This window comes from Megalobrama amblycephala, linkage group LG3, assembly GCF_018812025.1.
Source record: "Megalobrama amblycephala isolate DHTTF-2021 linkage group LG3, ASM1881202v1, whole genome shotgun sequence".
Taxonomy (NCBI): domain Eukaryota; kingdom Metazoa; phylum Chordata; class Actinopteri; order Cypriniformes; family Xenocyprididae; genus Megalobrama; species Megalobrama amblycephala.
The window spans coordinates 6,499,086-6,510,683 of record NC_063046.1 but is presented as its reverse complement, the minus strand read 5'-3'; the positions used below and the strand labels follow the sequence as shown (position 1 = coordinate 6,510,683).

The 11,598-nt window shown below is 37.8% G+C and overlaps 1 protein-coding gene across 1 annotated transcript; it reads right to left on the bottom strand.

Annotated features, from left to right (window-relative positions):
• Window positions 1–783: 783 nt before the first annotated feature.
• On the bottom strand, window positions 784–5,392 carry LOC125264386 (protein translocase subunit SecA). The gene is made up of 2 exons (XM_048183647.1): window positions 5,051–5,392; window positions 784–4,857 (listed from the first exon to the last, which is right to left on the bottom strand). The coding sequence occupies exon 2, from the start codon at window positions 4,800–4,802 to the stop codon at window positions 1,377–1,379; it is 3,426 nt and encodes a 1,141-aa protein (XP_048039604.1). The 5' UTR covers window positions 4,803–4,857; window positions 5,051–5,392; the 3' UTR covers window positions 784–1,376.
• Between the last annotated feature and the right edge of the window lie 6,206 nt (window positions 5,393–11,598).

The window sequence follows — 11,598 nt, the reverse complement described above, 5'->3', positions numbered from 1 at the left end:
CAGAGTTGCATGGCCCCTGTCTGCAGGGGCTGTTGGAAAAATATTTTGTGGACAGATAAACCAAAATAGAATCTTTTTGGTTTAAATGAGAAGCATTATGTTTGAAAAAAGAAAATAAGATAGAAAGGCACTGCGTTCCAGCATAAGAACCTTAAACATGATGGTTTGGGTCTGTGTTGCAGCAACTGAGCCAGGACGAATTGCCATCATTAATGGAACAATAAATTCTGAATTATACCAGCGAATTCTAAAGGAAAAAATCAGGACATCTGTCCGTGAACTGAATCTCTAGAGAAAGTGGGCCATCCAGCAAGACAATGAGCCCAAGTGCACAAGTCATTCTACCAAAGAATGGTTAAAGAACAAAGTTAATGTTTTGGAATTGCCTAGTCAAATTCCAGACCTTAATCCAAATGAAATGTTGTGGAAGGACTTGAAGCAGCTAATTTGAGGAAACCCACCAACATCCCAGAGTTGAAACTGTTCTGTACTGAGGAATGGAATAAAATTCCTCAAAAGCAGCATTCCTTGTTAGCAGTTAGCAGAAACGTTTAGTTGCAGTTATTGCTGCACAAGAAGGACCCCAGATACTTTTACCACTCACACATAAGCTATGTAATACTGGATCCTTTTTATCAATAAATAAATGACAAAGTATACTTTTTGTCTCATTTAGTCTTTGGTACTAGTAACTGCAGAAATATAGTAGGCCAACAATTAACAACAACTGCAAAATCCAAATGTAAATTACAACTCGCTTTGCTTTCGTTGTCTTAAATTTACTTATCTAATCTTAATGGTTAATATGAGAATTATTAGAGATAAGACACTACATTTATTTAGTTTATGAGTTTTCTGTTGCACTTTATGCACTCACAGTATTTACATTCTACTTCAATGAGAGTACAGGAGTCAATTCAAAGACAACATTGTTCACTTACTTCCTTTATTACCATGAATATATAAACATTAACAACAATATCATACACATCAAATATATTAGAATAACATGAGTTTTTTTTTCATGATTTTCATCACAAAAAAGGCAATCTCTTTAACCTTTTCATTACCAAAAACAATCTATTTTGTTTACTTAATTTGCTTCTTTGAAAAAGAACTGTGTTAACTTCTATAGGCATATGTGTTATTAAAGGAAGAAAATGGTATATGAAAACGTAGTATAGTGTTTGTTGTGTGATTGATGCCAAATGGCGCTATATCTGAGCAGAAATGCATAACTATGTTTCATTTGTCACACTGGATTTCATCCTTAGTTACTAAAATTATACCTGTGGTGCAAACATGCCAAAAAGAGGGTACTTCTAGAAACTATGAAAATGTTCCTCTGTGAAAGCCCCCAGAGATGGCAATCAAGACTATTTTAACATCTTTGACAAAAGGCCACTTAAAGAGAAAAATGTGTTCAAAGAGAAAATGGTGTCAAGACCTAGTGATCTGATGTGCATTAATTCCACTAGCAGCTCTTTCCGAACTCTTGGAGACCAGACAAAATAGTCTTCTGCAAGAAAAACTGTGAGCTTTTCAGTCAGTCTCACATTTCCTCCTCTGCTTTCAGCTCTCTTCAACTTCGGTACAGCGTCTCGAATGTTCATCTGCAGTAGGTCTACAACTAGGAACTTTACTCGAAACTGTGTGGTAAACAAAGTTTCACCTTCTGCTGTCTGCTCTTGCCTCGATAATTTCACAATAGTATGAATCTGATCCAGATATGACTTGTATGAATCTATTTCTTTGTCAGCCTTTTCCAAATCGGCCAGTGCTTGAGTGATGTAACCAGTGTCTTTCTTCATAATAGTGGCCAGTGCACGATTATAGAGTGGAATAATCTCTCCAGATGCTACGTCCTCCAGAGCTTTGGTGTACATCTCAATGCTCTCCACAAGGCGTCCCTTCTCACGCAGATTGTTTCCAGACCTGATGTAATAATAGACCATGGAGGATGGAGACAAATTACTTAAAAATTTTTGATTTGCAATCGACAAGTCCACCTTCAGCTTTTCCTTTAACAAGGATGGACTTTTCTTACTGAAATTTTCCTCACTGAAGTTCATCAGGAGCCACAGACCCCAGCACTCATGGAGACAGGACACAATTACATCACGCTGGTCTGAAAAAACCTTATCTTCATAAACATTGTCCAAAACATCAAGGTATTCAGAAAAAAGCTCTTCCTTACTTATAATTTTTGGAATGTCTTTTTCAAGAAATCCTGACAGTCTGATCTTCACCAAAGTGTTTCTGGCATCTTTTGCCTTGTCCAGATTGCTTTCCATGAATGAGAATGAATTTGTGGTTAAAAGGCTTGTCAGAGCAGAGACCATTGCCTCTTGATTTTGAGAGCTGTGATTTGTCAGGTAGTGATTAACTGCTTCTTCAAATTCACTCTCAGTGGAACCACATAACATCAGTGTAGCTGTAAGCTGGTTCAGACGGCTGAGTAAGCTCGTTAGAGATGAGTTCAGACTCATCACTAGTTTAACAGAGTCAGAGAAATGACTAGCGCACATGATGAGTTGAGCAGATCCTGGACTCCCTTGGCGAGCCGTTCGTCCAAAGGCTTGCTGTTCAACACGGACGTTCAGAGGTAAGAAGGTTTGCACCACAAACAGTCCTCCTGCCTCATTTACACTCTCACAGACCTTTAGATCTGTACCTCGACCTGCTAGATTAGTTGCAATGATGACATCTCCTGCTTGGACAGTTTTATCTGTTATTGTAGAGTTATTCATGTTATTATTCACATAGAGCTTTAGTTTGTGTTTTGAGATGGTGTCTGCAAGGGCCTTATGAAACATTTCTGCACGTTTGATTGTTTCACAGATGACGAGAGCTGCTCGTGGACCTCGATAGACTGTAGAAATCACTTGATGCTGAACGACATTACAGACGGTCCTGATCCACTCGTCCTCTTCTGATACCACCATGCCTTCCAGCTCATAAAGTTTCCTTCGTCTAAATGAGGGAATCTCACAGCACTCAATGCCATCGTAGAGCTTCTTCAGCATGTCAAGCTCTGTTTGGTCTCCTAAAGTTCCTGTGATCCCATAGATCTGGTTTGAGTATTTCTTGAATAATCCCACATTAGACATGAAGTTTGTTATTAGACTCATGTTGGACAGTTTAGTTTGGTGTTTCATCTCCAGGAACTGCTGAAGTCCTTCCCCCCATCTCATGTTGTTCTGCACAACACCAGTGCATTTGTAATCGACAGGAGCGACTCCATCTCCATGAAGGACGTATTCGTGACCCAGAGTCATTTTTGTGGCTTGCAGAGCATTTTCAATCCAGGTTTGCACTTTGCCAGTGATGAGGTCTTCAAGGCCTGGGATACAAGATTCAGTTTGTTCCTTTGATTCAAACTTCAAACACTTTTTAATTATTTTACCCAATGATTTAACTAGTGAGTCCTCCTCATAATACACTAAACGACATTTTCCATTTCCCAGGAGAAGAATGGATATTTCTGGTTTATTATTTATACCTGTGGAACCAATATCATTTAGTTTCTGTAAATTCCCATCAGGCCCTCCCTGGTATAGTTTGAAGAAATACTCAGGGACGTTTCTCACAAACATTGTTAAAAATTCCACCATTTGCACAACACTTGCATTGTCTAGTTGTTTTAGAACACGTGTTGTGTTTTCTTGCATTTGCATTGAAGAGCTTATTGGCATAATTCCTGCATCCACAGCAATCTGCACAATACTGAGTTGATCAATGTTTTTATTTTCATGTATGATTTCAGACAGAACCTGAGAGAAGAGCTGAATGGGACCTAAAATCTCTCCAGTGTCTAAACGCTTGAGCTGGTTGATGATCAACCAAATATCAGCCAGAATTCCATTCAAACTTTCCATGAGAGGTATATTAGTATTCAAATATACCACTTCAAGACCTTTATCCAACATCAGCGAGTCCACCTCATCCACTATCACACACTGAAACTCTCTCTTAGGTCTCACATCTTGTCTGTGGAAGCGCTGTCTCAGAAAATCACCTGCAAAATCCTGAGTCGTACCGTAGACCACCTGATGTTCATAGCAATTCTTCAGCTCTTTTTCTTCTGATTTATTAGTGTTGACATTGACAGTGATACCTAGTTCCTTATAAAATGGAGACCATTCTTCAGCATCTCTTTCAGCGAGTACAGGAGAACTGGAGATGATATCTGGGGTTTTTCCCATCATGACCTGATATGCAGCAAACATTGCCACGATACACGACTTTCCTTCTCCTGTTAAAACCTGAATGAGCCGACTAGATTTAGAAAGAACAAGAATGCACCAGCTCACCATCTGAGTCACTCGAGGTGTTATTTTATTCTTGCTCTTCTTTTGCACTGCTTTGCAGATCTTGAACATATCTTGCTTTATTCCTTTTAGATGTGGAGCTGTAGAAGCTGATAGACATTTGGACACAGAGGACACAATATCTGTAACTTCTGCCATTATTTTTTCATTGACTTTTCCTTGTTTTTGAATTTCCTCCACAACATCTTTCAGTGTTTTCTCTATTTTCTCATCAGTGTTTTTGATCTCATTAATTTTGACCTCAACATGATTCACAATCTTATTGTCATGCAGCGTCAAATCCGACACACTTATTTTGTGAATCTCCACTTGATGAAGGAGTTTCATCACCCATGTGCGAAAATCTTCATTTCTGCTATTATACTGCTCCACAAGGGCTTTAAACAACTTAACAACATCATCTTTTTCCCATTTCCCATTCTTAAGCAGGGAAATTAGTCGTGATGACAGCAGTTTTCCTGATGCTTCCATTTTTAAAACTCAGAGAATTCAGAGGAATATTTTTCATGAAGCATCACTGTCTGTACTTTAAAGAAATTCACACAGAAGTTAAATAAACGTCTGCTAATCTAACATTCATATGCAAAACAACATTAGGATAAACATAATTACAAAAATTACATAAACATAATGTGTAATGTTTTGCTTGTTTTAAAAGTGCTGTCAAGAGTTTTATACAGACTCTTTCCTCTAAGAAAGCATTAATTTTTAATACTTACACCATTCGAGAGCATATTGTTGTGGAGCTGTCACAGTAAATGTCTTGAGTCATTTGTGAAAAGACTGAAGTGAGTTGCATTATATATATTGATAAGAAGAGGATGTCTCTCCTGTTGTGGAATTTCCAGGAATATTAATTGTCTCTGGTTTGTCACATGATTTAAAGGAACATGAGGTGCATGCCTTTATTTGTGTTTAGAAGGCACGCTTTATGCAAATCTGTAGAATCATGCACAGCTGACTTTTAGTCAACTAAAAAAAATTATTATGAGTTGCAAAACTTATTGTATATTACATGCAGTAATGTGTTTCATTAGCTTTCTACTTATTATATATTAACCTTCTCAGTTTATTCAAATACAGACTGTGTGTCGTATCCCGATGATGTTATCTTAGTGTGTTCTTTCACTTTCAGTGTTGGTAAGTACCGAAACGACCAAATGGTGTTGGTTCAATAGAATGCATGTGTATACAGGTTTTTTTTTTTTTCAAGTGTGACGTGTTCCTTCACCGACTGGTTTGGCTGCCACGAACACCTTACTGGTTTCATTTCCACATGTTTTCTTTTTCAGACATTCTTCCTTTATCAGCCTGCATGATTTTATTAAATAATAATACATTTTTATTAAATGGAAGTGTTGGTCTCTTGCTGAAACTGTTTACAAGTGTTAAAGGAGTTTTAGGGTACTTTTATATGACAGTGTACTAAATACGGAAGATTCATGTACAACTATGTCAAAATGATCTCCGTGTACATGGATCCATGAAAACAACTAAATCAACCAAATTAAGCATGCCAGACAAGTAGATAATGTCACTTTGTAAAGAGTCAGTATGCATCTGTGCACATACACACATTCTCTAGTGCATTTTTGTCAAGTACTCACTCCCAAAACACACATTCTATCGGCCATGTTCGCCATATTAAAATGGTCATGATGCAGGTCCGTAAACACTTTAGATCAAGTTGACTGTCCATCTGGAGCCATCGTTATGTTTAACTAACAAATATTATGTGCTGTTGTGTAGACCATTGACCCCATTAAAGCGAGGCTCATGCATACTGTAGTAGGCTATTCACTGTTAGATTTGACACACCAAACCAATGGAAAAACTGTATTTCTCACACAGTAAAACCTCCAGTGTTAAATGAACTCTTTTAGTGTTAAATTAACATTGCCAATGTTTATATAATCCACACCGGATTATATAAACATCAGGTGACACTGGAAGTGTTAATTTACCACTGTTTGCTGTGCAGAAAAGAAACAGCAACATTTAGAAGTGAAGGCCGTAGCACAGTTCTGCAGCCTTGTTTATTAACTGGGAGAATAGATTTACTATATTATATATATCTTGTAGTATCTAATTTTCAGGGAAAGCCCCAGTCGTTATCTTTGTTACATCTGGGACAGCAGGGCTCCTGTCAGGACATTATATGAGTGAACCCGGCTGGAGAGGGTTACATAATAAGGCAATACTGGGGAATGTTTATTGATGGCCAAACATTGAAGACCAAACACAATAAATCTGAACATTAAGACAATAAAAAATAAATATTTGAGCTGCTAAAGTTGCCTGTTGCTCTTCAAATCTGTCATGTGGCACTTGGAATAACAGTGATATTTTTCTGCAGTGTTACTTTAACACTATTTAGAGAGGAACAATATGAACTCTGAGCTGATTTAACTCTGGGGATTTACTGTGTAGAGTTGATAATAAAAATAAGTTGAAAGAATGTTTATGTTATTCAACATTTCTGTTATTAAAATTGTATATATGTTTGTGTTTTATAAACATCACAACACAAGAATGCTGTTTGTAAATAAGTTTATTTGAGCTGGTGGTGTTACAGGTTACAAGACACTTTATACTTAACTTTTAGTTTTTCTTTAATAATAAACTATATTTCATTTCACTAAGACATACAGATTCTCACAATCATTTTAAACAAGTAATTTGTAAAGATATGACTAGAAACAGGAGCAGAAGAAAGTATCCACACCACCAGAATCCCAAGATCCCATGACATCAACTGATGTGTTTTGTGCTTTACTTTGATTTTCTTTTAAATAGTCAATATGATTTATGCCAAATCCTTGAATCATGATCTTCAGAATCAGTTTATCTGGACACAAAACACAAAATGCACTTAGACTGATATTAAAGAGACCAAATTCTGTTTACAAATAAAGCACATATGTGCAGAAAAATGGATGAGACCAAAATATAAGCTTTCAGTATCACTTAAAATGCAAGCATTTTATACATTTTGTCATAACGGTTTTATAAAGGTAAGAAATTGCTTAGTGTGTAATTAAATGTGCTGCGTTCATATTCAGGGCTCATCTGCACATTTTAATATAAGTAAGCCAGTGTTTTTAAAAATGTCCACTTGCAGGGAGCCACTACTAAACTCTTCACAAGCTCCTAGGGTTTTGATTTTGGTTGTCATTTGTTAAAATAAATATAAAAATATAGTGTGTTCGTGTCCGTCTGTCCGCTGAATTTGACCCATAATCTTTGATTCTCTTCCTCATTTGTCATGGAAAAGGGGAATTACAATGACAACAGTTGTAGGCCTACTCAGTATGCTCGTTTAAGCATCATTTAAACGTTTCCAACAAATAAATTAATCGACTTTTCTCAGTGTGTTGATCACATAGATTTATTTGGATATTCATACGATGGCTGAAGCAGTAGTGAGCGCCCAGCGTGCGACACGGTAAACAGATCTTCCTCAGAAGGCTGGCATCCTTCAACATCTGTAAAAAGCTGCTGAAGATGTTCTATCAGACTGTGGTGGCGAGTGTCCTTTTCTATTTCCCACTGGGATAAATAAAGTATCTACTGTAACTAACTAACTAACAAATTTGTGGTTACCATGGAATAACTACAATAAATATTGTACAATACAATCTTTTTTTTTTTTTCGTAGTAAAGCCATGGTTATTTTTCGCAAGGGCTGTTGGCGTGCTGGAGTTTTGAATCGATGTTTGCAATGATGAACGGCCTTTAGCAGCCTCCTTTTACTATGTCTTGGTCTTCTCTTTTGTGAAGACATTTTTTGTGTGCCAACATCAAAAAATGTGATCATATATATATATATATATATATATATATATATATATATATATATATATATATATATATACAATTCTCTTCCAAAAATGTGGATGTTCCGTACAAGTTGTTAGCACTATTAGAGGACCAGGAGCAAAACAGAAATACAAAAACAAATACCAAATTACTAATTTCACGGCCCAACCACTGACATAATGTGCATTATAAAGCATCTAACTGTCATCTCCACACACTTGCCTCATGGACACAAACTGGGAGTGATTCTAGGAGCGAGCGGGAAAACATGGAGCGGATAAGTGGAATTAGTTCTTTAGTGGAGCGATAACAGAATGCTGTTATGGGAATCCTATTGAAGGGAGAGGAGGGGGGTGGGGGGTGGGGTGGTGAGAGGGGCACCTCAGGCAATGAGGGCAAAGGGGCAGTTGCTCTAGCCACCGGGCCACCCCACCATGCACGGCCCTGCTGCCCTGTGGAGTAAATCAGATAAAATCTTTGTTTGTTTCGGGTCACCTAAGAAAGGGTACCCTGCATCTAAGCTGACCATGAGCAAGTGGATAGTCAAGGCTATATCACTTCCTTACGAGACAGCCGGCCGGCCAGCCTTCACCTCTTATGTTCCGGGCCCACTCAACTCGGAGTATGGCCGCTTCTAAAGCTTTGGGGATGGTCGACCCTTCTTGTTTTAGTGTACGCTGACGATTTCATACAGACAGGCACTCCGTATTACAGCGACGTGGGTATTGCAATCCAACAGCGCTTTGGACACAGCATGAGTTCCCTTGAAAGGGAACATCTTTGGTTACATATGTAACCATGGTTCCCTGAGAGGGAACAAGACGCTGCGTCGTTTTGTTATACTCCCAGCATGCCTGTGACCAACTTGCTTCAACCTATCAGAAGCTGACACTGTTTGGTTCAAGTATGTTTTATAGTTTTCTGGTCATGACCAGGGATGGACTAGGACTAAAAAACGGCCCTGGACTTTGACTAGGCCCGGCCCAAAGCAGTCGGTGCGCGGAAGCTCAACCTTAATAAACAAAATGATGGAATGGATTTAAAAAAAAAAAAAACAGGTTTTATTCCAAGATAGCATGGAATAGATTATATAATATGTTTATATATATTATACAATATGTATATATATTATACAATCTATTCCATGCTGTTTTAAAATGAATTTATTACTTAATAATCTTAATTAATTTATGCAGTAATTAATCTTACTGCACAAATAATAATACCACATCTAAATGAAAATACACCATTACAAATGTAGCTTCTGTATTCAAAATTTTCTATATTTCTTAATATTAGCTACTGCATGTATTTTGGGACATTTAGCGGCTTCAGTATCTAAATTCCGCATTTTTTTTCTCTCGCCTTCTCAGCCCCACCCTTTTCTTTCCGTTTTTTACCCACGGCCGCGTTATGCATATTGTTTGTTTGTTTCTATGCTTCTTCTATCTAACACCTTTGCTGTTGGTTTCTTCCTACTCTTCCACTTCTTCTTCTCCTTACCTGGCGGCCACGGCCAGTGCAGCTGACATCCAACCAACTTAAAGGTGCATTGCTGCCACCTACAGTACTGGAGTGTGAAACAGATTAGTGGGGGGAAAAAAACAGATGATGACTGCGTGCGTGGCGGGTGGTGGGCCGGCCCGCCGGCCGTACTGGAGTACCGGCCGTTCTGTGATTCTCCAGATCACACAGATGGCCAGTCCGCCCCTGGTCATGACGTTCCATCACACCGTTGACTGATTTCAAATGTGTTTAACAACGCAATCACGCTGAGGCATTCCCACAGCGTCTTCGATGCAGCGTCTCGTTCCCTCTCAGGGAACCATGGTTACATACGTATTTATCATCTGTAGTTTCACTGTCTCTGAGGCAGAGATGTTCACAAGTCTTTATCTGGAGTCCGAGTCAAGTCTGAAGTCTTTATCACTGGAGTCTGAGTCAAGTCTGGAGTTTTTTGTCACGAGTCCGAGTCGAGTCTCGAGTCATTAAAAAAAAAAAAAAAAAAAAAAATTCTCATAATCAAATCCTATTTTTTATCCTAGTTGTATTATATAGACAAAATAATTCTTTCTGTAATCTGTTTTATTTGAAATTAAGGTCCTATGATGTAAGGGATAATGTACATCCAGTTTGTTACTTTATAATCCATTACAATGTACAAAACAGTCGTCCTGGCAACACAAGTAGTCATTTTCAATACAGTCGCTAAACGGTCACAAGATGGCGCCAGTGAGTCACGGTTTGTTGTACAGCAGTTTGTTATACAGCTTCGTTGTTATTGACGACAGTCATTATCAGAAAATATTAAACTTCGGAATGTTTAAGAATGTCAATTTAAAACTCTACACATGCTGATTGTGATATGTTAAAATATGAGCTTTAAGTAATAAATGGATTAACATCTCTTTCTATCTCTCTCTCTTATGGACACACATTAAGAAAGAGAAAAGCTGCAAATAATACGAAAAGATTGATAATGTAGTGCTAGGTTTAAAGTCTAGATTTTTTTTGTTCATATTTTAACAGGCTGGCAATTAAAAAGAGAAATGCAGCTTCACCACAGTATAATAGCTAGCTGTATGAGTTAATGTGACTAACCTTTGTGGATGTGATGTCTCAAAAAAATTGATGATGTTGTTCCGGTGTCTTTAATTGTTTTCCCACATTCTGTGCGTCTAGGTGATCTGACGTGATAATAACCCAAACGAAAGAACATATGGCACGGTGGTTCCCGTCATGTTGCATGGGACTCTTATTATGACATTTCTGAGTATGCGCACGGACATACGTAATCAAAGTGTATGACAAGAGTCCGATCTACCCCTTTTTACAGTCTATGGATCTACCACGACACGTAAGGAAATATATCTGACGCAGATATTATAAAACCATTTAAACACAACACAAATTCTTTATTATATCAGTAGTTAAGGGTAAAAGACTTGAGTCGTTTATAAAATTGTCCGAGTCTTTTGTGCCGAGTCAAGTCTGAAGTCATTTCAGATCGAGTCCGAGTCCGAGTCTGAAGTCTGTTAAAATGCGACTCGAGTGCGACTCGAGTCCGAGTCTCTAACTCGAGTGCCCATCTCTGCTCTGAGGTTTGTGCATGTAATGTAATGGATTGTATGCCGTGCTGCACATAAATACCCTGGAGATTGACTTCTCATACAGTTCCCAATTCCTGTTTTACCAGTAACTCGTTGTTGTTGTTGTTGTTTTAACATTCACAGAAAGGTCATTTGTATCTGGGCAGATGTAAAGCCTTTTAAGATATTTGATTGTTTGTTTTTTTGTTTTGTTTTTTTTAATTGCACAATTTGTTTTGGTGATTTTCAGTTGTTAAACTCTATGAATTCTGTTCTCCTCAAGCTTGTCCTTGCAGAGAATCCACAGGTACATAAATCTAGTTTATTACATGAACTATAAACACAATCCACTAAATACA

Bases quoted from the DNA above. Each gene is read 5' to 3' on its own strand.
- LOC125264386 (XM_048183647.1), bottom strand. From the start codon at position 4,802: ATGGAAGCATCAGGAAAACTGCTGTCATCACGACTAATTTCCCTGCTT.